General features: G+C 42.8%; 1 protein-coding gene across 1 annotated transcript in view; it reads right to left on the bottom strand.

The window, feature by feature from the left end:
* Positions 1 to 24,392, bottom strand: part of LOC100286605 (cytosolic carboxypeptidase 6) — a 468,593-nt gene that overhangs the window by 120,519 nt on the left and 323,682 nt on the right. The window contains exon 6 of the mRNA XM_014169493.2: positions 12,125 to 12,164. Within this exon, the coding sequence (XP_014024968.1) occupies positions 12,125 to 12,164 (40 nt within the window). The remainder of the gene's footprint in view (positions 1 to 12,124; positions 12,165 to 24,392) is intronic.

The following is a 24,392-nucleotide window of genomic DNA, read 5'->3' as shown; positions in this document are numbered from 1 at the left end:
CCTCTGGTCTAAAAATAATGCCCCAAGGCAGTGATTGGGGGCATTTCCCTGTGTATGGTGCTGTCTTTTGGATGGGACGTTAAACAGGTGTACTGACTCTCTGTAGTCACTAAAGATCCCATGGCACTTATCGTAAGAGTAGGGGTGTTAACCCTGGTGGTGTCCTGGCTAAATTCACAATCTGGCCCTCATACCACCATGGCCACTTAATGATCCCCCAGCTTCCAATTGGCTCATTCATTCCCCTGTAACTATTCCCCAGGTTGTTGCTGTAAATTAGAATGTGTTCTCAGTCAACTTACCAGGATAAATAAAATAAACAACAATTCTCTGAAATTCTGAAATAGTAAGACAAATAACATTTTAATAAACAAGACCAGTGAGCCTCACTGGTAGACAAGAGATTTCAGCAGTTTCTCATCTCCAATGAAGGATTACTGTTAATCTAATCTACTGTTTAATTGCTAGGTCCTCAAGCCCATGTCTGGCACAATAAGACCGCTCAATTCCAGGAGCTGTTGTCTTGAAGTGTCTCAGGCTTAAGACTGAACTTCCCCTATCCTACCTCAAGCAACCTGACCCCAGCATGTAGCATAACAGATCTGCACACTAATTCTATATACTGTGGAATGAGAATAGATATACTTAAAACCATTACAACTCCAAACCAAATGTAAAAATGACATTACAACAAGAAACTATGAAGTTTCCCCACCCTTAAATACATAAAAGCAGCATGTTAAACACACATTTATAGCACAGTTAGAAGGTAATACAATGAGGACAAACGCTATTAAAAGAGCACTCAGGCCACATAAAGGATACATTTTCCTGAAGCTTTGGGAGCAGTTGGCACTGTAGACTTTAGTCAGTGCAGAGTCAGACATCATGTCCTGCCAATTACCTCCTCGCGGCCTCCCTCATTTATCTTTATTGGTGATACATTACCCCGTATTAAAAATAGACATGGGATAATAGCAGTAATGATGTTGATGATGGAATTAGACTGCTGAGACGGACGTCATCTCGTTGTGACTGGAATTCAAACGGGCTTCGCATTATGATCACAGCAGGTCTTTAGTGCCTCCATGCCTGTGTGTTGGACGGGGTTTTCAAGTGGACATGGGATTCTGGTGGAAACGCTGTGACATTAGGTATGTATTAGCATAAGCGTACAGCCAATCAAAACAAAGAACCTGTGCCAATCTGTGCGATGGACAGACGCAAGCACAGGTGTGTCTGATGGCTGGCCGGGGCTGATGGCAGCAGGCTGGCATGCAGAATGCTATGCCCTTGGCCAAGCATATGAGAGTACAGCAGGGACAGCAGGATCAATTGGACAACTATTAGAAGTATGCCTTAAGATCATGTGTTTAAGGAAAACACTCACAGGAAATGAGGGTATGGTAGTAAATCCAAGACAGGCTTTTTAAAACATCGGAGAGTCTATTTTTCAAGGGACTATTTACATAAAAATATTGCTTTTATTTTGTGGGGGGAGTTGCGTCTTAATAGTGTTCCTTTATTTTGCCAGTTAATTAGGATTTCATTAAAAACTACGTGACCAGTAAGTAGTCAGACTTCCAAACTGACAGCAAGAGCACGAACAAACTTTATTGTGTAACTCCTTCATTAAATATTTAGAGAGGTATCATCGCTCCCCCCGGCATCCTGCAATGTATTCTCACTGATACACCAGAGTAAATTTATATTTTCTTAAAAGAACAAATGACTGCCGCAGAAATAGTGATCATATTTCAGTGCCGGTCAATTCAGCTCATTAGGGCCACTCTTCCGCCAGGGAATTTTGTATTGATTGGCGAGGGTCATGGGGCTATATTCTGCACTCTCGTAATATGAATTCTCAAAGCTGTATTAGTATGAACAGAAAGACTATAAAGAATTGACACTACAGTTACTTAGCTGAAAGTTGTTGGCCATTTGCTGCATATACACAACATGACCAAAATGATGTGGACAACAGCTCATCGAAAATCTCTTTCCAAAATCATGGGCATTAATATGGAGTTGGTCCCATCTTTGCTGCTATAACAGCCTCGAATCTTCTGGGAAGACTTTCCACTAGATGTTGGAACATTACTGCAGGGACTTGTTTCCATTCAGCCACAAGATCATTAGTGAGGTCGGGCACTGATGTTAGGCGATTAGGCTTGGCTGTCAGTCGGGTGTTCCAATTCGTCGCAAAGGTGTCCGATGAGGTTGAGGTCAGGGTTCTGTGCAGGCCAGTCAAGTTCTTCCACACCGATCTCGACAAAACTATTTCTGTATGACCTCACTTTGTGCACAGGGGCATTGTCATGCTGAAACAAGAAAGGGCCTTCCCCAAACTGTTGCCCCAAGTTGGAAGGCCAGAATCGTCTAGAATGTCATTGTATGGTGTAGCGTTAAGATTTCCTTTCACTGGAGCTAAGTGGCCTAGCCCAAACCGTGAAAAACAGCCCCAGACCAATATTCCTCCTCCACCAAACTTTACAGTTGGCACTATGCATTCGGGCAGGTAGCTCTCTCCTGGCATCCGCCAAACCCAGATTTGTCTATTGGGGGCCTCCCGAGTGGCACAGCGGTCTAAGGCACTGCATCGCAGTGTTTTAGGCGTCACTACAGACCTGGGTTCGATCGCAGGCTGTGTCACAGCTGGCCGTGACCGGGAGACCCATTGGGCGCACAATTTGCCCAGCGTCGTCTGGGTTAGGAGAAGGTTTGGCCGGCCGGAATTCCCTTGTCCCATCACGCTCTAGCTACTCCTTGTTGTGGGCCGGGCGCCTGCAAGCTGACTTCAGTCGCCAGCTGGACGTTGTTTCCTCCAACACATTGGTGCGGTTGGTTTCTGGGTTAAACGAGCAGTGTGTCATGAAGCAGTGCGGCTTGGAAGGGTTGTGTTTCGGGGGACGCATGGCTCTCGACCTTCGCCTCTCCCAAGTCCGTAGGGGAGTTGTAGCGATGGGACAAGACTGTAACTGCCAATTGGGGAGAAAAATGGGTAAAAGTAAAAAAAAATTGAAATAAATGAGTCTGTTGGACTGCCAGATGGTGAAGGGTGATTAATCACTCCAGAGAATGCATTTCCACTGCTCCAGAGTCCAATGGCGGAGAGCTTTACACCACTCCAGCATTGCGCATGGTGATCTTAGATTTGTGTGTGGCTGCTCGGCCATGGAAGCCCTTAACCCATTTCATGAAACTCCCAACGAACAGCTCTTGTGCTGACATTGCTTCCAGAGGCAATTTGGAACTCGGTAGTGAGGACAGACAATTTTTATGTGCTACGCGCTTCAGCACTCGACGGTCCCGTTCTGTGAGCTTGTGTGGCCTACCACTTCGCGACTGAGCCGTTGTTGCTCCTAGATGTTTCCACTACACAATAACAGCACTTACAGTGGTCCTGGGCAGCTCAAGCAGGGCAAAAATTTGACGAACTAACTTGTTGGAAAGGTGGCATCCTATGACGGTGCCATTTTTAAAGCCACTGAGCCCTTCAGTAAGACCATTCTACTGCCAGTGTTTGTCTATGGAGAATGCATGGCTGTGTGCTCGATTTTATACACCTGTCAGCAATGGGTGTGACTGAAATGGCTGAATCCACTAATTTGAAGGGGTGTCCACAGATGTTTGTATATACCGTACCAGTCAAAAGTTTGGACACACCTACTCATTCAAGGGTTTTTCTTTATTTTTATTATTTTCTACAGAATAATAGTAAAGACATCAAAACTATGAAATTACACATATGGAATCATGTAGTAACCAAAAAAGTGTTATACAAATCAAAATATGTTTTATATTTGAGATTCTTCAAAGTAGCCACCCTTTGCCTTGATGACAGCTTTGCACAATCTTGGCATTCTCTCAACCAGCTTCATGAGGTAATAACCTGTAATGCATTTCAATTAACAGGTGCGCCTTGTTAACTTCTTTGGGATAGGGGGTGGTATTTTGACGTCCGGATGAAAAGCATGCCCAAAGTAAACTGTCTGCTACTCAGGCCCAGAGGATATGCATATAATTGGTAGATTTGGATAGAAAACACTCTAAAGTTTCTAAAACTGTTAAAATAATGTCTGTGAGTATAACAGAACTGAAATGGCAGGCAAAACCCCGAGGACAAACCATCCCAATTTTTTTTATTTCATCCTACCACTGATTTCAATGGCTGGCACTTTTATAATAGGGCGAAATCGTGCCCGATTGCAGTTCCTAGGGCTTCCACTAGATGTCAACAGTCTTTAGAAAGATCTTCAGGCTGGTTTTTTGAAAAATCTGCTAGAAATTGTATTTTTTCTAGGTGGCTCCCATTTTGGGTGTAGTTTCCAAGCGTGTGAATGAGAGCGCGTTCTTTGGTATTTTTCTCTGGTAAAGACAATAACGATTCTCCGTCTTAAATTTGATCATTTATTTGCGTATTAGGGTACCTATTGTTTGATTATAAACGTTGATTGACTTGTTTGGATAAGTATATTGGTAACGTTTGGGATTAATTTTGTATGCATTTTGAAGGAGGGAAACCGAGTGGATTATTGACTGAAGCGCGCCAGCTAAACTGAGTTTTTATGGATATAAAGAAGTACATTATCGAACAAAAGGACCATTTGTAATGTAACTGGGACCTTTTGGAGTGCCAACAGAAGAAGATCTTCAAAGGTAAGGCATATTTTATATCGCTATTTCTGATTTTCGTGTCGCAACTCCCTGGTTGAAAATGATTTGTTATGCATTTGTGTGCTGGGCGCTGTCCTCAGATAATCGTTGGTTTGCTTTCGTCGTAAAGCCTTTTTGAAATCTGACATGGCGGCTGGATTAACAACAAGTTAAGCTTTATTTTGATGTTTGCACTTGTGATTTCATGAAAGTTTCATATTTATAGTAATTTAATTTGAATTTGGCGCTCTGCAATTTCACCAGAAATTGTCGAAATGGGACGGTAGCATCCCACTAATCTGCAAGAAGTTAAAAGTTAATTTGTGGAATTTCTTTCTTTCTTAATGGATTTGAGCCAATCAGTTGTGTTGTGACAAGGTAGGTTTTGGAAAACAGAAGATAGCCCTATTTGGTAAAAAAAACCAAGTCCATATTATGGCAAGAACATCTCAAATAAGCAAAGAGAAACGACAGTCCATCATTACTTTAAGACATGAAGGTCAGTCAATCTGGAAAATTTCAAGAACTTTCAGAGCTTCTTCATGTGCAGTCGCAAAAACCATGAAGCGCTATGGTGAAACTGGTTCTCATGAGGACTGCCACAGGAAAGGAAGACCCAGACTTACCTCTGCTGCAGAGGATAAGTTCATTAGAGTTAACTGCACCTCAGATTGCAGCCCAAATAAATGCTTCACAGAGTTCAAGTAACAGACACATCTCAACATCAACTGTTCAGATTGAGACTGTGTGAATCAGGCAGTCATGGTCGAATTGCTACAAAGAAACCACTACTAAAGGACACCAATAAGAAGAAGAGACTTGCTTGGGCCAAGAAACATGAGCAATGGACATTAGACCGGTGGAAATCTGTCCTTTGATCTGATTAGCCAAGATTTGAGATTTTTGGTTCCAATCACCGTGTCTTTGTGAGACACAGAGTAGGTGAACGGATGATCTCTGCATGTGTGGTTCCCACCATGAAGCATGGAGGAGGTGTGACGGTGTGGGGGTGCTTTGCAGGTGATACTGTCTGTGATGTATTTAGAATTCCCATCTGGTTTGCGCTTAGTGGGACTATCATTTGTTTTTCAACAGGACAATGAACCAAAACACACCTCCAGGCTGTGTAAGGGCTATTTGACCAAGAAGGAGAGTGATGGTGCTGCATCAGATGACCTGGCCTCCACAATCACCGACCTCAATCCAATTGAGATGGTTTGGGATGAGTTGGACCACAGAGTGAAGGAAAAGCAACCAACAAGTGTTCAGCATATGTGGGAACTCCTTCAAGACTGTTGGAAAAGCCTTCCTCATTAAGCAGGTTGAGAGAATGCTAAGAGCGTGCAAATCTGTCAACGAAGCAAAGGGTGGCTACTTTGAAGAATCTAAAATCTAAAATATGTTTTGATTAGTTTAACACTTTTTTGGTTACTGCATGAATTCATATGTGTTATTTCATAGTTTTGATGTCTTCACTATTATTCTACGATGTAGAAAATAGTCAAAATAAAGAAAAACCCTTGAATGAGTAGGTGTGTCCAAACTTTTGACTGGTACTGTATAGTGTATCATGAATATTTCAAATATTTTCACTGAGGTAAACATGTCAATATGACAAACAATGGACAGCAAATATCTAATAAAAAGTAAGTTATTTGGGTGTATTTTAATCTATCATATTTCTATTTTTCCATATCCACAAACTGTGAGCTTACTAAACACATAGCTGTTGGGGAGGCTTTGGTCTAAGGGAATGGGGCTTAATGGTTATCCCCACAACCCCTGGAGCTGCCACAAATGGAGGCAGCAAGTGACACATTGTAGGTGTTGGTGTTGACAGCACGTTGCCTGTGGGATTGCACCAGAGGCCAGCGTCGCTAGCAGGTGTGCGATGTTTGACAGATAATAGTAGATAAACCCATGCCCAAACAGCAGTTAGCCCGCTGAGGGACAAGCGGTACATGAGGAGGAACTGTGCCTTTAGCCATCCAGCAGGATCCTGAAGCCAAACCTACAAGTCAAAGACACTCAGGGTCATCTCCCCTCACAAACACCTTCTCAGCATCAGTTTGAATGCCTATAATTGGAGCTCAAAATGTATTTGAAGCTAATGAGATATCACAGCTGAGTTGTTGAATTAAGTCCAAAGAACTAAGCCATGTTTTTGATTCTTGCTGTTTTCTTTTTCTAGAAATACCTTATACAATACAATTAATTTGTGTATGCCACCCACAACTTATAGGGGGGGATCTAAGTTCTTGGGATTCAAAATGAAAACACGTTATTTGAAATGGATACTCCCATTTGTTTAACGGCTTGGTCGATTTTCAATCAGAGTAATAACACCATTTTGTGCCACACTATGTTTTGCACCCTGCTTCGTTTCACATGGGTAAAGTTGAGAATCAAAAGGTCCACGGTGACCCCCCCCCCCCCAAAAGAAGCAAAGAGACGGTACACTGAGTGTACAAACATTAGGAACACCTAATCTTTCCGTGAAATAGACTGACTAGGTGAATCCAGGTGAAAGCTATGATCCCTTATTGATGTCACTTGTTAACTCCACTTCAATCAGTGTAGATGAAGGGGAGGAGACATGTTTTTAAGCCTTGAGACATGGATTGTGTATGTAAGACATTCAGAGGGTGAACGGGCAAGACAAAAGTTTTATGTGCCGTTAAACAGGGTATGGTAGTAGGTGCCCTGCGGCAGTTTGAGTGTGTCAAGAACTGCAGCGCTGCTGGGTTTTTCACGCTCAACAGTTTCCCGTGTGTATCAAGAATGGTCCACCACCCAAAAGACAACCAGCCAACTTGACACAACTGTGGGAAGCATTGGAGTCAACATGGGCCAGCATCCCTGTGGAACGCTTTCAACATCTTGTAGAGTCTGTGCCCTGACAAATTGAGGCTGTTCTGAGGGAAAAGGGGGTGCAATGCAATATTAAGGTGTTCCTAATGTTTTGTACACTCAGTGTACATTTCACAACAGATAGAAGGGCCCCTTCAAAATGAGCAAACGGAGCAAGATTCCCTTTTGATTGTGACACAGTGGAGTTGCATCAAGCATCTCCTTTCACATCCAGAAAATGGAGGCAAGCTAATATGACACAGTGAAAACACATCTCATCTTGAGCTGTTAGAACATGTAAATGTCTGAGGTGAAAGGGAACATGGAGACATGATCTGATAACCAAGTGCTGTGCGGCAGATACATCCTGACAGCTAGCTGCTCCTTATTGAGCCAACACAGGACGCCACCGGTAAGTAAGAGAATGAAAAAAGGCTGCTGAAGTAACCATGCAAACAAGGCTGCCTAGCCAACAGGTTACCATATCAACACTGTACCTGAGTAGGTTGCAGAGCAGAGACTGCTGCTGTTCAATGGGTGCTATGGTTTTTGCACTGGCTCTGAGAAACGACAATTCCACACACACCATCACCAGCCCCCACCAACTCAATCCACACAGCACAGACACCACGGCATCAACCTCTATTATACACTTCCTTACTGGAGATACAAAAGGCACCCAGGAACAAAAATCCAATCTTTTTTTTCTATAAGGATTTGCTACACAGCAGTGCTCAACAACAGTGGTGGCTCTGATGACAAAGAAATAATCACAGCTGTCTTCCCTGTTGGAGAAAGAGGCTGTGAAAATGTTGTTTACGTTTTCCAACATGCCAAACACGAAACCCATGGCTGATTATGTGAAGAGTGCGTGAAATTGTTGTATTTGCAAGGCAGGGGATATTGACTCTAGGCATAAGTAGTCAAAAAGCTTGTGGGTAGGCAAGATACATGTTTTTAAAGGTTCAATGCAGCCATTTGTATCTGGATATCAAATCATTTCTGGGTAACAATTAAGTACCTTACTGTGATTATTTTCAATTAAAATGGTCAAAAAGAAACAAAAATAGCTTCTTAGCAAAGGGTAATTTCTCAAGCAAGAATTTAGCTAGGACTGTCTTGGAGTGGTCTGAGTGTAGAGGGGGAAACTGAAAATTTGCAGGCAGTCTTGTCAAACAGCTCTTACACTAAAAGGGCATTATCATAATTTTCACAATTTCACAGTATTATTCCAACCTCATATTGTGGAAATATATATATGTATAAACACAGAAAAATCATATACTTAACTGCACTGGACCTTTAAATACTGGTTTAGGGATGCATATTTTCTAAATATGGATCCCTATTGTGCCCCCCCACTCCCTAGCCCCCTCATATGTGCCTGCTGAATTATCACACTCATTCTCAATTCATCAGCTTGCTTTTTTAGCCACGCTTCTGAGAGGGTTTCGAAAAAATCTACTGGAAAATAGTCAATATAAGGCGGCCAGAGAAGAGAGAGCCCCCCTCCCTCCTCTGCTCATCCCTCTCTTTGTTTGTGTTGTATAAGTCCCCTATAATGAAGTGCAGGGAGATAAAATATGCAAATTCACAGAGAAAGAATATAAATAGGGCAATATTAGGAAGTGTTGTTTTCACAGCTGCTTGATTATACAAAGCCCTGATAGTGTTTTATAAATAATGTCCCTCTCTCTCTCAGCAAGGCGCCAAGTCCCTGCGTTCCATTAAAGACACATCTCTCCGCTCCAGCCCAGCTCCAGCTTCAGAGCCCAGGTATTGAGTGCAGGCCTGTGCAGCTGTCCTGCTGCCCTGCTGGCTGCAGCCCCACTCCGATCCACACACAGAGTCGAGGCCTGGCCTGGGGAGCATAGCCAGTAGCCAGGCTCTGGGCCTCTCTCCAGTGTCTATCACACCAGCAGACTTACCCAGCATGGCACCATGAAAAGCATCCCTCTGCCACATGGAACAGAAAGCAAAAAAATAACGTGCAGCCTCTCAGACCTCAGCCTCTCGGACCTCTGGCATGAAATACTGCGATGCCAGTGGAAATACAAATGCACAAATGGGCTCTTTCAGTTTCAGCTTTTCACAAGGAATGAATGGCTTTCTGTATAGGCCTACATCTAGTCTACTCCAGACTCCAGTTCTCTAACTTGGAGTGGCATGTGTTGGAAAAACAGAGATACACATTTTGAAGAATATTGTGGTATATATGTAAATTAAAACTGAAGGACAATACACCATTGGGCAAAACATATTGACTGTCACATCATGCATAAGACGTGTGACGGAACCTGTCAATATCTCTCCCCACAAACAGCCCACCTTACCTCGGGCTAATTTGTTTGTGAGGCCTTTGTTTTGATCGAGGCATGCGTGGTAATTGTGAGATAGAGATAAATGAAGAGGAACTGAAAGGTATTGAGCGTTAGAGAGAGAGAGAGAGCTGTATAGTATCTGAGTCCCTCTTTACTATCAGAGCCCAGAGCAAGTGGAGTCCCACAGCCCTAGAGACCGTGAAGACAGAGACTGAAGAGAAATGACCACACCATTAGAGATCTGAAGGTTGCCTATTATCTTTCTGCTGCTCCGATGCCTCGCACATCTATCCAAAGCTCATGAATGTAATTGACCTTTTTTACACCCTGTAATGCACAGAGCATACGAGGGAAAAAGGGACTAAACACCGTCAAGCAAAGTTAATTTAGATCAACACACTATTGTAAGATGTCCACAGAAATGGAAAGGGCATTCAAATCAATAGATTGACAATAGAATGTCTGCACCCAATCTTTCTATTGTGAACACTCGATGCCTCTTCCCCCAGCATTTGTGTGAATAAAGGTTTCTAGATGTACAGTGTGTATTTTGGTCAGAGACTGCTAGATACTGCAGGTGTTTAGTTCAGCACCTTTCCTCTTTTCCTGTGCACACCACTGTGTGTGTGTGTGTGTACGATTGTGGTGGAACAATGGCCAGGGCTAATCATTATTTAGTTGTGGAGGGCCTGGAAAGGTCAGCAGTCTTAAATGTCAGACTTCAATAGAGCCAGATGCGCAATGCTCCGCTCAAGTGTCCAATTAAATAGGGAATACCGAGGTTGTGGGTGAAATGCACTTCAGATAGAGGGGCTAATGAGGGCCCCTGGATGGAAGCAGGGGCTGGGATGGCTGATGCTGATCTACGAAGCATCCTGGAGCCCTCCTACATACACCCTCTCTCAGTGAGCTGCATGGGGGCCTCTCCTCTGCACCTCTCTCAGACCCCCACACCCACGGCCTTAGCCCCCACTTAGTATTATTAGTGTCTTCACACCCCCTGCCTCGTCTGCAGCCCCACGTCCCGAGTGCACGTAAAAGAAAGAGGAGAGATGGGTTGGAGAGAGGACAGAAAGGGAAGGAGAGAAAATATAGGGGAGGAGAGAGGACAAAGAAGAGAGAGGTGACAGGAAAAGAGTCTCTTTTAATCTTGAGGCAGAAGGGGAGAGTGTCTTCCTGTTGTTGCCTCTCTAGCAGCCTCATTCATCTAAAAGCACAGGCTGTTTTCCATACAACAGGCATAATAACCTTCTCACAGATTGCCAGCGCCCAGTGAAGTGCCACAAGTGAGGGGAAGTGAGCAATGCTTTATTTAATTTGATTCCTTATTGTTCACGGACTGTAAATTGTGGCACAGTGCACCATACAATATGTTTGACAGGAATACAGTACAGTACAGCAGTATAGTCAGATAATACAAACTGAATAAAATGCAAAACCAGGAAAATAACCAAACTGGCCAGTGCATTGAGCAGAAGGGTTGTCACTTAAAAAAGAGACAAAGAACCTGATTTGAGGTACAACGCTAAATGTTTCCCTCTCTCTCTTTCTGCATCTCTGGTTGCCCTTTCCAGAGTTGTCAAGGTCAGAGATATTCTTGTCTGGGCTCGGGAAACAAATGCAAAATAAATCTGGGAAATTAGCAGGCTCCACGTGTCTCACATAAACATTATTTTAATCAAAGCATATTAGACCATCCAGATCCTTTAGACATATGGGCACTGTATCCTTTCTGGCGTACCCATCTGTTTCCTCTTGCCATCTCTGCAATTTGCTCCATCACCCAGCTGCTTTTCCAAGACATTGAGTTCCCCTTCCCCAGCAAAGACTCTTTACAGCAGCACCAGTCCAACTGGGGAGCTCCAGATCACAAAACACATTGCAGCTCTGCTGAGCGTCACACACATGCTGTTTCCTAATACCATATAATATGAAAATAATGGACAGGAGCTACGCTCATCAAATCAAATTAAACAAAAATAAACATAATAGATATGTTGATGTCTTCATTCACATTGCTATATCATTGTGCAGACATTTTCAAAGTTTAAAGTGAATGTGAGTGTGCGGTATCAGTGTGGTATATTTAACAAAGCAATGACACCAGGTTGTCTGGTAACTGATCCTGTACTGCTGAAGTATCCAGTGAACTTTTATCCCTACATGTGTACTGTTTGCTAGTAGTGACTATCATCTCTGAGAACAGAGGTTGTTTTTGTCCAGTGTCTACACTCACTCACTCACATCCCATCAGCATCAGCATCAGTACAGTTAGTTAGTAGACAGTGGGCACTCACCAGGGCTGGTGATGGTTAGGAGATCTAGACGTCGCTGTTGCTGTAAGGAAAATACAAATAGAAGCATGGTCAGAGATATTCAAAAGGGCTTAGGGCAAAAATGTAAACTCAAAATCTTTCCAAAAGAAATAACATGTCATATTACTATCACGTCATCCTTTTGCAGATCAGAGTACATCTACATTTTAGTCATTTAGCAGACGCTCTAATCCAGAGCGACTTACAGTTGGAATTAGGGTTAAATGCTTTGCTCAAGGGTACATCGTCAGATTCCCCCCCAAGTCGGCTTGGGGATTCGAACCAGCAACCTTTCGGTTACTGGCCCAACACGCTTAACCGCTAGGGTATCTGCTGCCCCAGACTATGCATAATATGTACATTATGTAAATGAGGTGTGAAACTACCATTTAAGACTGGAAAAGCACAAGATGGCACAGTACATCTCAGCCTTAATAAGATAGGTATCAGTTTATTATTTTTGCAAGGCAACATTCGTTCTCTGTGTTGTCTCTATTACAGCCAACAGGAATGTGTCTTCCTTCTCCACTCATGCTAAAGACTGTGTGACGGAGTGTGTTTGAGAAAGACTGTGTGACGGAGTGTGTTTGAGAGAGTGCCCAATTTTACACTTCATGTCTCTAGTTTGAAGAGGGGGGCCGGAAGACTTGCTAGCTCCCCACTCTCTTAAACCCTCTGCCAAGGCTGCAGGCTCCTGAGTACTGCATTAATCAACACCTTCTCCCTCTCTTACACTGTGTGTCCCTAAGGAACCAGCTCATGTGCGTACGTGTGTGTGTGTGTGTGTGTGTGTGTGTGTGTGTGTGTGTGTGTGTGTGTGTGTGTGTGTGTGTGTGTGTGTGTGTATGTCTATTCCACCGATGCTGCATATTTTTGAGGCGTTTCCCAATGGAATGCTGATGATATTGCAGGTTTACCTGCTGGGTCACAGACTATAATCGATGTGAGTGCAATCAGGAGGTTGAAGCCCAATCCATTAGGATTCAAGAATCTTAATGTAGAAATCCTCTCAGATACTCTAACTGCTCTTAACACATTGCAGATGAGTGAGTGTTGTGGAGTAGAGAGAGCAGGAAGCACAGAGTGGTAGACTAGGCAGCAGAGGTCACTGTGACAGCATGAGAGCAACTAGCCCCAATAAACCACCTGTATAGGCTGTTGACTCCCCATTAGTAGATATGGAACCCCCACACTAATCAATATCATTTACATGTACATGTAGGTCATATAGCAGAGACTCTTAGCCAGTGCATTCAACTAAGGTAGGTAAGACAACCACATATCACAGTCGCATAACGCATTATTGAAATTATTACATCAAATTCAAAGTTTATGTTTTTAGCCATTGATTTCTTTCTTTCTTAAAGGTCTTTTGAAATGATTCTACTATCCACTCAATTTATAAATGACCTCTGATTTTGTTTTGACCAACAGGCACTGGTATTCAAGCAGAATTCTTATTTAGACCTTTGTACCACCCTCTAGTGGTACTCTGTTATTCTGCAAGTGAAAGTGTGAAGAGCGAAAAACCATAGAAAGAGAACGAAAACAATGCTTCTCTATTGTCAAGATACACTCTCTTTGGGAAAGTAAGGCTGGCTGGGTGATTAAAATCAGTGGAGTATGTCCAAGTTATTAAAATCAAAGTTCCCTTCAAAACAATCGACACAGCACATTCAAACAGACCTCTACAGCATTCAGAGAGCATTGCGTACATGAAGACATTTGCCTTGTACAAACTAATTAATAACATTCCAGCAAAATGTCACATGACAATTCATTCTGGTGTTGCCTGAATACTCAGTTTTGTGAAATAAAGGGATTAGAAATCATATACATACAGGTGTGAACGCCCATTCATGATATCTCTAAATAAAATAACATTGATCTGACATATACAGTACCAGTCAAAAGTTTGGACAGACCTACTCATTCAAGGATTTAAAATAAAAATTAAAAATACTATTTTCTACATTGTAGAATAATAGTGAAGACATCACAACTATGAAATAACACATATGGAATCATGTAGTAACCAAAAAAGTGTTAAACAAATCAAAATATATGTTATATTTGAGAATCTTCATAGTAGCCACCTTTTGCCTTGATGACAACTTTGCACACTCTAGGCATTCTCTCAACCAGCTTCACCTGGAATGCTTTTCCAACAGTCTTGAAGAAGTCCCCCATATGCTGAGCACTTGTTGGCTGCTTTTCCTTCACACTGCGGTCCAACTCATTCCAAACCATCTCAATTGGGTTGAGGTTGGGTGATTGTGGAGGCCAGGTCTTGGGTGATTGTGGAGGCCAGGTCATCTGATGAAGCACTCCATCACTCTCCTTTTTGGTCAAATAGCCCCTACACAGCCTGGAGGTGTGTTGTGGGTCATTGTCCTATTGAAAAACAAATGATAGTCTCACTAAGTGAAAAACAGATGGGATGGCATATCACTGCAGAATGCTGCGGTAGCCATGCTGATTAAGTGTGCCTTGAATTCTAAAGAAACACAGTTTCACCAGCAAAGCACCCCAACCATCACACCTCCTCTTCCATGCTTCACGGTGAGAACCACACATGCTGAGATCGTCCACTAACCTACTCTGCGTCTCACAAAGACACGGTGGTTGGAACCAAAAATCTCAAATTTGCACTCATTAGACCAAAGGACAGATTTCCACAGGTCTAATGTCCACTGCTCCTGTTTCTTGGCCAAAGCAAGTCTCTTCTTATTTTTGTGGTCTTTAGTACTGGTTTCTTTGCAGCAAATCGACCATGAAGGCCTGATTCACACAGTCTCCTCTGAACAGTTGATGTTGAGATATGTCTGTTACTTGAACTCTGTGAAGCATTTATTTGGGCTGCAATTTTTGAGGCTGGTAACTCTAATGAACTTATCCTCTGCAGCAGAGGTAACTCTGGGTTTTCCTTTTCCTGTGGCGGTCCTCATGAGAGCCAGTTTCATCAAAGCGCTTGATGGTTTTTGCGACTGCACTTGAATAAACCTATAAAGTTCTTGAAATTCTACGCATTGACTGACCATGTCTTAAAGTAATGATGGACTGTTGTTTTTCTTTGCTTATTTGAGCTGTTCTTGCCATAATATGGACTTGGTATTTTACCAAATAGGGCTATTTTCTTTATACCACCCCTACCTTGTCACAACACAAATGATTGGCTCAAATGCAATAAGAATGAAAGAAATTCCACCAATTAACTTTTAACAAGGCACGCCTGTTCATTTAAATGCACTCCAGGTGACTACCTCATGAAGCTGTTTGAGAAAATGCCAAGAGTGTGCAAAGCTCAAGACAAAGGTAGGCTACTTTGAAGAATCTCAAATATAAAATATATTTTGATTTGTATAACCATTTTTTGGTTACTACATGATTCCATATGTGTTTCATAGTTTTGATGTCTTCACTATTACACCAAACTAGAAGTCTTCCGACTAGCTTGGAAAGACAGTACCGTGCAGTATCGAAGAGCCCTCACTGCTGTTCGATCATCCTATTTTTCCAACTTAATTGAGGAAAATAATAACAATCCAACATTTATTTTTTATACTGTCGCAAAGCTAACTAAAAAGCAGCATTCCCCAAGAGAGGATGGCTTTCACTTCAGCAGTAATAAATTCATGAACTTCTTTGAGGAAAAGATCATGATCATTAGAAAGCAAATTACGGACTCCTCTTGAAATCTGCGTATTCCTCCAAAGCTCAGTCTGCACAATTCTGTCAGGACCTAGGATCAAGGGAGACACTCAAGTGTTTTAGTACTATATCTCTTGACACAATGATGAAAATAATCATGGCCTCTAAACCTTGAAGCTACATACTGGACCCTATCCCAACTAAACTACTGAAAGAGCTGCTTCCTGTGCTTGGCCCTCCTATGTTGAACATAATAAATGTCTCTCTATCCACCGGATGTGTACCAAACTCACTAAAAGTGGCAGTAATAAAGCCTCTCTTGAAAAAGCCAAACCTTGACCCAGAAAATATAAAAAAAATATCGGCCTATATCGAATCTCTCATTCCTCTCAAAATGTTTTGAAAAAGCTGTTGCGCAGCACCTCACTACCTTCCTGAAGACAAACAATGTATACGAAATGCTTCAGTCTGGCTTTAGACCCCATCATAGCACCGAGACTGCACTTGTGAAGGTGGTAAATTACCTTTTAATGGTATCAGAACGAGGCTCTGCATCTGTCCTCATGCTCCTAGACCTTAGTGCTGCTTTTAATACCATCGATCACCACATTCTTTTGGAGAGATTGGAAACCCAAATTGGTCTACACAGACAAGTTCTGGCCTGGTTTAGATCTTATCTGTCGGGAAGATATCAGTTTGTCTCTGTGGATGGTTTGTCCTCTGACAAATCAACTGTAAATGTCGGTGTTCCTCAAGGTTCCGTTTTAGGACCACTATTGTTTTCACTACATATTTTACCTCTTGGGAATCTCATTCAAAAACATAATGTTAACTTTCACTGCTATGCGGATGAAACACAGCTGTACGTTTCGATGAAACATGGTGAAGACAAAACAGAGATGCTTATTCTAGGTCCCAAGAAACAGAGAGATCTTCTGTTGAATCTGACAATTAATCTTGATGGTTGTACAGTCATCTCAAATAAAACTGTGAAGGACCTCGGCGTTACTCTGGACCCTGATCTCTCTTTTGACGAACATATCAAGACTGTTTCAAGGACAGCTTTTTTCCATCTACGTAACATTGCAAAAATCTGAAATGTTCTGTCCAAAAATGATGCAGAAAAATGTAGCCATGCTTTTGTCACTTCTAGGTTAGACTACTGCAATGCTCTACTTTCCGGCTACCCGGATAAAGCACTAAATAAACTTCAGTTAGTGCTAAATATGGCTGCTAGAATCCTGACTAGAACCAAAAAATGTGATCATATTACTCCAGTGCTAGCCTCCCTACACTGGCTTCCTGTAAAGGCAAGGGCTGATTTCAAGGTTTTACTGCTAACCTACAAAGCATTACATGGGCTTGCTCCTACCTATCTTTCCGATTTGGTCCTGCCGTACATACCTACACGTACGCTACGGTCACAAGACGCAGGCCTCCTAATTGTCCCTAGAATTTCTAAGCAAACAGCTAGAGGCAGGGCTTTCTCCTATAGAGCTCCATTTTTATGGAATGCTCTTCCTACCCATGTGAGAGACGCAGACTCGGTCTCAACCTTTAAGTCTTTATTGAAGACTCATCTCTTCAGTAGGTCCTATGATTGAGTGTAGTCTGGCCCAGGAGTGTGAAGGTGAACGGAAAGGCACTGGAGCAATGAACCGCCCTTGCAATCTCTGCCTGGCCGGTTCCCCTCTCTCCACTGGGATTCTCTGCCTCTAACCCTATTACAGGGGCTGAGTCACTGGCCTACTGGTGCTCTTCCATGCCGTCCCTAGGAGGGGTGCGTCACTTGAGTGGGTTGAGTCACTGACGTGGTCTTCCTGTCTGGGTTGGCGCCCCCTCTTGGGTTGTGCCGTGGTGGAGATCTTTGTGGGCTATACTCGGCCTTGTCTCAGGATGGTAAGTTGGTGGTTGAAGATATCCCTCTAGTGGTGTGGAGGCTGTGCTTTGGCAAAGTGGGTGGGATTATATCCTGCTTGTTTGGCCCTGTCCGGGGGTATCATCGGATGGGGCCACAGTGTCTCCTGACCCCTCCTGTCTCAGCCTCCAGTATTTATGCTGCAGTAGTTTATGTGTCGGGGGCTAGGGTTAGTCTGTTATATCTAAAGTATTTCTCCTGTCTTATCCGGTGTCCTGTGTGAATTTAAGTATGCTCTCTCTAATTCTCTCTTTCTTTCTTTCTCTCTCTCGGAGGACCTGAGCCCTAGGACCATGCCTCAGGACTACCTGGCATGATGACTCCTTGCTGTCCCCAGTCCACCTGGCCATGCTGCTGCTCCAGGTTCAACTGTTCTGCCTGCGGCTATGGAACCCTGACCTGTTCACCGGAGGTGTTACCTGTCACAGACCTGCTGTTTTCAACTCTCTAGAGACAGCAGGAGCGGTAGAGATACTCTCAATAATCTTCTATGAAATGCCAACTGACATTTACTCCTGAGGTGCTGACCTGTTGCACCCTCGACAACTACTGTGATTATTATTATTTGACCATGCTGGTCATTTATGAACATTTGAACATCTTGGCCATGTTCTGTTATAATCTCCACCCGGCACAGCCAGAAGAGGACTGGCCACCCCTCATAGCCTGGTTCCTCTCTAGCTTTCTTCCAAGGTTTTGGCCTTTCTAGGGAGTTTTTCCTAGCCACCGTGCTTCTACACCTGCATTGCTTGCTGTTTGGGGTTTTAGGCTGGGTTTCTGTACAGCACTTTGAGATATCGCTGATGTAAGAAGGGCTATATAAATACATTTCATTTGATATTCTAGAATGTAGAAAATAGTAAAAATAAAGAAAAACCCTTGTGTGTCCAAACTTTTGACTGGTACTGTATGTCCCTCTAACCAGCCACTCCATGACACAGGGCTACTGTGTGCCACTGGCCAGCCTGGAGAGGAGTGGAGGAGGATTTTCCATACTGTGTTTCAGCCTGGCCCAATCCTGTACCCTGACGCTGCTTATCCTGAGATAATTAATCTACAGTGAATTAGAGTATTACAGCACACTAACACTGCTTGCCTCACTCTCTCATTGTCACTCCTTACATGGATAAGGTGCTTAGTGTTTCCCAGGAAGAGAGAGAGAGAGAGAGAGAGAGAGAGAGAGAGAGAGAGAGAGGAATCACATTAGGAAAGGCAATCCTGGGCAGAAAATAGGATTGTATTAATCTTTATCAAACTCGGCCAAGAGCTGTGGAATCACAGCACCCAATACACACTTGGCCAGCCCAGCCACCATGTAGAGTGGGTGTCCAGTGCCCCCAGGCTGTCACAGGGCTTAACCAGGGCCTGATATAGAATGATACTGTGTCAGTGTGCGTGTGTGTGCTTGTGTGTGTGTGTGTGTGTGTGTGTAGGATAATGGTGATGTGTGAAACTCACTCCTTAGCCTGAAATGTCCACACCTGTGCCTGCGAATAGCTAGCTTTTTGCATGGCGCCGACTGGTAAGATGCTTCAGGAGGGCGGTCACGTGTGCTAGCAAGGCAGAGGTCCTGAGTTCGCGTCAGGAATGGGCCGAATCGGGAGGAAGTGGCACTCGCTAAACAAGCAGCGTGATGTCTTTTATATGTAAGTCAGGTTGACAGTGCTGATAATTCCCTGTGGCCTAGCCTGAGTCTAAACTTAGTGGGTGGAACAGGTTAAAGGGCTTTGAGACTGGGAACCGACTGTAGGTTGCCAATGCACCTACCCAGCTGTCATGGTAACACCTAAACCCTCAGTGTTCATTCTAAAAGTACCAGTGTCACACTACAGCAAACAAACACAAGATCATGTTTAAAGGACTAAGAGGACAGTCTCAGGACAGGTTGACATCGGTAAATTAGGATTGTCAGGATCAAATGAATGACTTTTGGAAGGAAAGTTTCAGGTGTCTGTTTTTATTTGCTGATGCTTATGGTGAATCCTGATGAACAAAACACGGTGAAATAAGCCAATCATTCAATCAAGCCAGTCTATAATTGTTTAACCAGTAGATTGAATAGAGTTTGTGGTATAGAGCCACAGGTTACAGAATGACGTTGCAAGTTGAAGTAACCTGTGGCTCTATACAACACACTCTATTCCATCTACGGGTTAAACAATTATAGACTGACTTGATTGAGTGATTGGCTAATCTCACCCTGTTTTGTTGATCAGGATTCACCATAAGCATCAGCAAATAAAAACGGACATCTGAAACTTTCCTTCCAAAAGTCATTAATTTGATCTGTCTGATTCTCCCCCTGTCCAATGTAGGTGTAATGTAGTGCAGGTGAGGAACAGCACGGCTGTAATTAACAAAGCAGGCCTGCAGACAGGCGAGGAGGGGAGACACTCCCTCCACAGCAATAATCTAGGGAGAGACCGCAGCCGTTAACAAAACCATTAATTTACTAAACCTAACTTTTATGACTAAATTAAATATTCATGCACAATCTACCAAAACCCATTTGCAATATTTCCCCCAAATGTACTTTTCATATTTGCTGATGATTATCATGTGAGAGATCCATCCACCATTTTGTAGCTCATTTCAGATTCATGTAAGGTCAATATTATAATATTCACATCTCATCCCTTCCCTTCCAAGTTATCAATTAAACTAAAATGGCACTGAAATGGTAAGGTTATATTAGCAAGGAAATAACATTATGGAGGCAGATGTTGCAGGTTTATCCACAGGGGAGTAAATGCATGCAGCAATATCATCATCTGATTATGGAACAGATGTCAGTTATTATTGACCCTGGTGGACCCTGTCCCTGTCCAGATGAGGTAAGGGAAATCAGCAGGGAGCTATTTAAACCGTCTGCTTCTGTCCCTGCTCAGGTATTCATTGTCCTTGCTGATGTCCTCCAGGACCATTCCGTCTGACACCCGCTTACCAGGGTCAGGACTGGGAGAGGTGGAGGGAGACAGAGGGGGACGAGTCATCTCGCTCTCTCTCTCTCGGAGAACTCCCCCCCCCCTACCGTGAGTCATCACCCTGCCTCCCCCCCAATCTCTCCCCCACGCCCCAGTCTCTAGCCAGCTTGCCACATCATTACCACACCACAATATCAAGTTAAGGAAGCCTGTCTCTTACTCATCATCCAGAGGGAGAAACAGGAGTGAGGTAATAATGAGCTAATCATCTCCTGGGTTTTTCTTCACAGGCCAATGATGTATTTGTGAGTGCCTATAATATTACATGACTGAAAATATATTATTTAACACACTGGATATTCTGCAAAATGCTCTCCAATGATTTATATATCATTGGTAATAAGTCATTTACATGCACAAAAGCTCACACAGAAAACATACTGGATTTTGCTTTATTGGCTCTGTATTACTATAGATGGGTTGGTTGTTTAGCAACAAAACTGATGTGTGCGCAACTATGGGGCAAAATAGACTAGGTTGGCTTAGGCTGTTTACAACATGTAAACTAGATTTAGCCTATTGAAAACATAAATACATTTGCACAATGAGCACTTGTTGTCTCTGAAATACATCATTACAGTTATTGATTAGTTAGCTATTGAATGTTTTTGCCATATTAGCATTGACATGCAATCAGTCAAATCACCTAAAAACAAGACATGGTATCAATAACAAGATACAACGAGCTGAAACGAGCCACCTACGATTTCCCACAAGGCAGCTTCTTGGCATTGTTGCTAGCTATCTGACTGTTCAGAATATTTTTTTGTGACATTGTCAGCCAACCTGTCTATTTTGTACAAAAAGTTGACATTTTTTCATCTCAGGTTTTTCCATATCTGTATATATTTTCATGAACATGGGACTGCCTTGTAGCTGCAGAGTATTCTAGAAATAGCTGTGGGGGATTTCTGTAATTTAAGAGTAATTGATATTAATCAACATTAATCATACAATTGTAAACAATGGTTTATTGTATTTCAGTGTGTACACTTGTATTGAGAGTGTATAATTTCTATAATTTCTGCCAATATCACTACATTATTTCCTGTATTAGCACAAACAATATTAAAAGCTATTGAGGGTTATTATTGACCTGGCTCTATTTAAAATGTCTGCCAGTGTAGGAGAAATGTATTCATCACTCAGTATGCATGCAATTAAAAGCTATAGTGTTGTGTAAAAATGTCAGGTCCAAAACAGGGGATGCTGTTGCGTGACCAGAAGCCCTTGGTTAAAAATACAACAAAACAAATAAAATATGAATTCCTTCAGAGAAAGAGAGAGAGAGCTGGCTCCCCCAGACCGAAAGTCTAACTCCGCCACCTGCGCTCCACTGAGTCCACACTGACTCCTGCAGTCCTCCTTCCACAGCAGGCCAGAGAAATCGAATAACGCACCGACACACACCACTCTCCCATTCAGCACTTAAAAGCCACGGTTGAATTTCATCTTGATTTCATTAAATATTCATAAAGGCCAATTAGAAGGGCAGCTTATCTGGCTGCGAGGACACTTTTCCATTATTCTGTCACATGTAGTCCATCAGACGGACCGTTTTGAAAGTAGACCCCACGAGTCCATATGCTTGACCCTGACTCCCCCTGCTTCCCCTCCCTCTAAATCCTATGAGTCCCTCTCTCACACAGAGAATGAGGCAGGTAGGGAGACAGAGACAGGGACAGAGACAAGGAGCACGGACACCCAAAATACCCTGTGGCCTAAAAACTAACATGCATATTACCAGAAGGAAGCAGGATATCATATACTAACCATGCAGCCATTTTAATATGCCTTTTGGGCTCTGATTCATTCATAAGCAAAGAACCACTGTTTTGTGATAGATGGAATATCAAACTGAGTTAACTCTGCAGCCCCCCCCCCCCCAACTGCTCATTTCCTACAGTATAGGAAAGCTGAGAAAGTGAAGGTGCAGACAGGGTCTCTGATATGCGGCTGGCGGAGGGAGGATGAATGGGCGATATGTAATCAAGCGCACTGCAGTAATTGAATACATCACTTTAGGAATAAGAAGCCATAGTCACACACTGCCTGCCACCCATCTACATGAGCAGGGATTACTGGAGCTGGAGCTATTAGAGCAGAGGGGATCTTTTCATCACAGCTTCTCACCGACTACAGCACCGACTTCCCTCTCAGGGATATACTGTATACAGTACAGTAGTTGTCATAAATGTGTTGGACTCTTGTGGTAACCCCACACCCTCTGAGTACTGAGCACAGACTGACCTTTAACCCCACACCCTCTGAGTACTGAGCACAGACTACCCTTTAACCCCACACCCGCTGAGTACTGAGCACAGACTGACCTTTAACCCCACACCCGCTGAGTACTGAGCACAGACTGACCTTTAACCCCACACCCGCTGAGTACTGAGCACAGACTGACCTTTAACCTCACACCCACTGAACACTGGGCACAGACTGACCTTTAACCCCACACCCACTGAACACTGAGCACAGACTGGCCGTCCTCTGTGACTAGGAAGAGAATCAATGGCAGCATGTTGACATGGTGACCGATCAATGATCTGTGAAAAGGGGTTTGCATACCCAATGGTTCCCCCTAACCCCCCATTATTTGCCCATTGGAATCTAAGTGACCCCTCATCGATGGAGTGCAGATCAAGTGATTTGGTATATACCAGAGGCTAGGATCAATGACCCCCTACCAGCAAACACTGTGTAGAACCTCCACCAACCACAGTGTAATCCAGTTAAACTAGGAGCTCTGATGAACATGTCAAGTCATCTTAACACTGAAAAGTCAAATTCATAGAACCTAATTAGGGTCAAGGGTCAAGTAATGAGTATCCCTTAATTGGTTTATTGCTGTTGTGGATTAAAAGTTTTATGAATGTGTATGCATAATTAATAATGTTATATAATTGTCTGCAATGCTTGTGCTTCTTCTATTTCGTAACGTCTCATTTATTTTATTTTTGCTCGAATTTAAATGAGTTTACATTTCATTTGTTGTAATCACCCCGTGACAGTAGCAGGGAAGATATTACAAAAATAGTGTGACTAAACTGGTTTCTTTTGAATAACTTTTCAATTTCAGTAGTTTATTCAGGTATGGGAATAAATGCATTTAATGTTAAACCAAGCAAAGTTCATTGTTAGTGAACATTCTTTCTGGTAATTAAAAATTACAATAATTAGCATCCAAGCAATCTACTAGTCATGTTTACAATCACAAAAGCTGTGTGTCTGCTCAGATGAATGCACAAAAAGCAGAGAGGCGGGTGGGAAATGGAAACACAACATGGGGAAATAAAAATAGTGAAAAAAAATATGGAGATGTGGGGGGAGGCTGAAAATTGTTGATATTGAGAGAGCGGTTTATTATATATTGACACATTTGGGAATTCTCCATGCTACTTCACAATGATAAAACAAATCCCACAGATGTTGACATGTGGGCTACCCAGATGGAAATTGTGCTTGGAGGGTGGAAACTTTTAATCATGACATGAAAAAAGAGATGGAGAAACCGACACGCAAAACTTGGCAGCCTTATTTCTCAGAATGTCAGACTAAACTGCTTTATTGATAGTATTCTTAGTACTCAGTGGAAGTGGGCGACCAGAGAAATATTGAGTATGGTTACACGCACACAATAATATGATTTTTGTGAATAGTCAGATTAATATAATAGTTTGATTTAAACGTT

This window comes from Salmo salar, chromosome ssa23 (genome assembly GCF_905237065.1).
Source record: "Salmo salar chromosome ssa23, Ssal_v3.1, whole genome shotgun sequence".
NCBI classification, from domain to species: Eukaryota; Metazoa; Chordata; class Actinopteri; order Salmoniformes; family Salmonidae; genus Salmo; species Salmo salar.
Note: the sequence above shows the minus strand (reverse complement) of the source record. Positions and strands in the feature narration are given on the sequence as shown.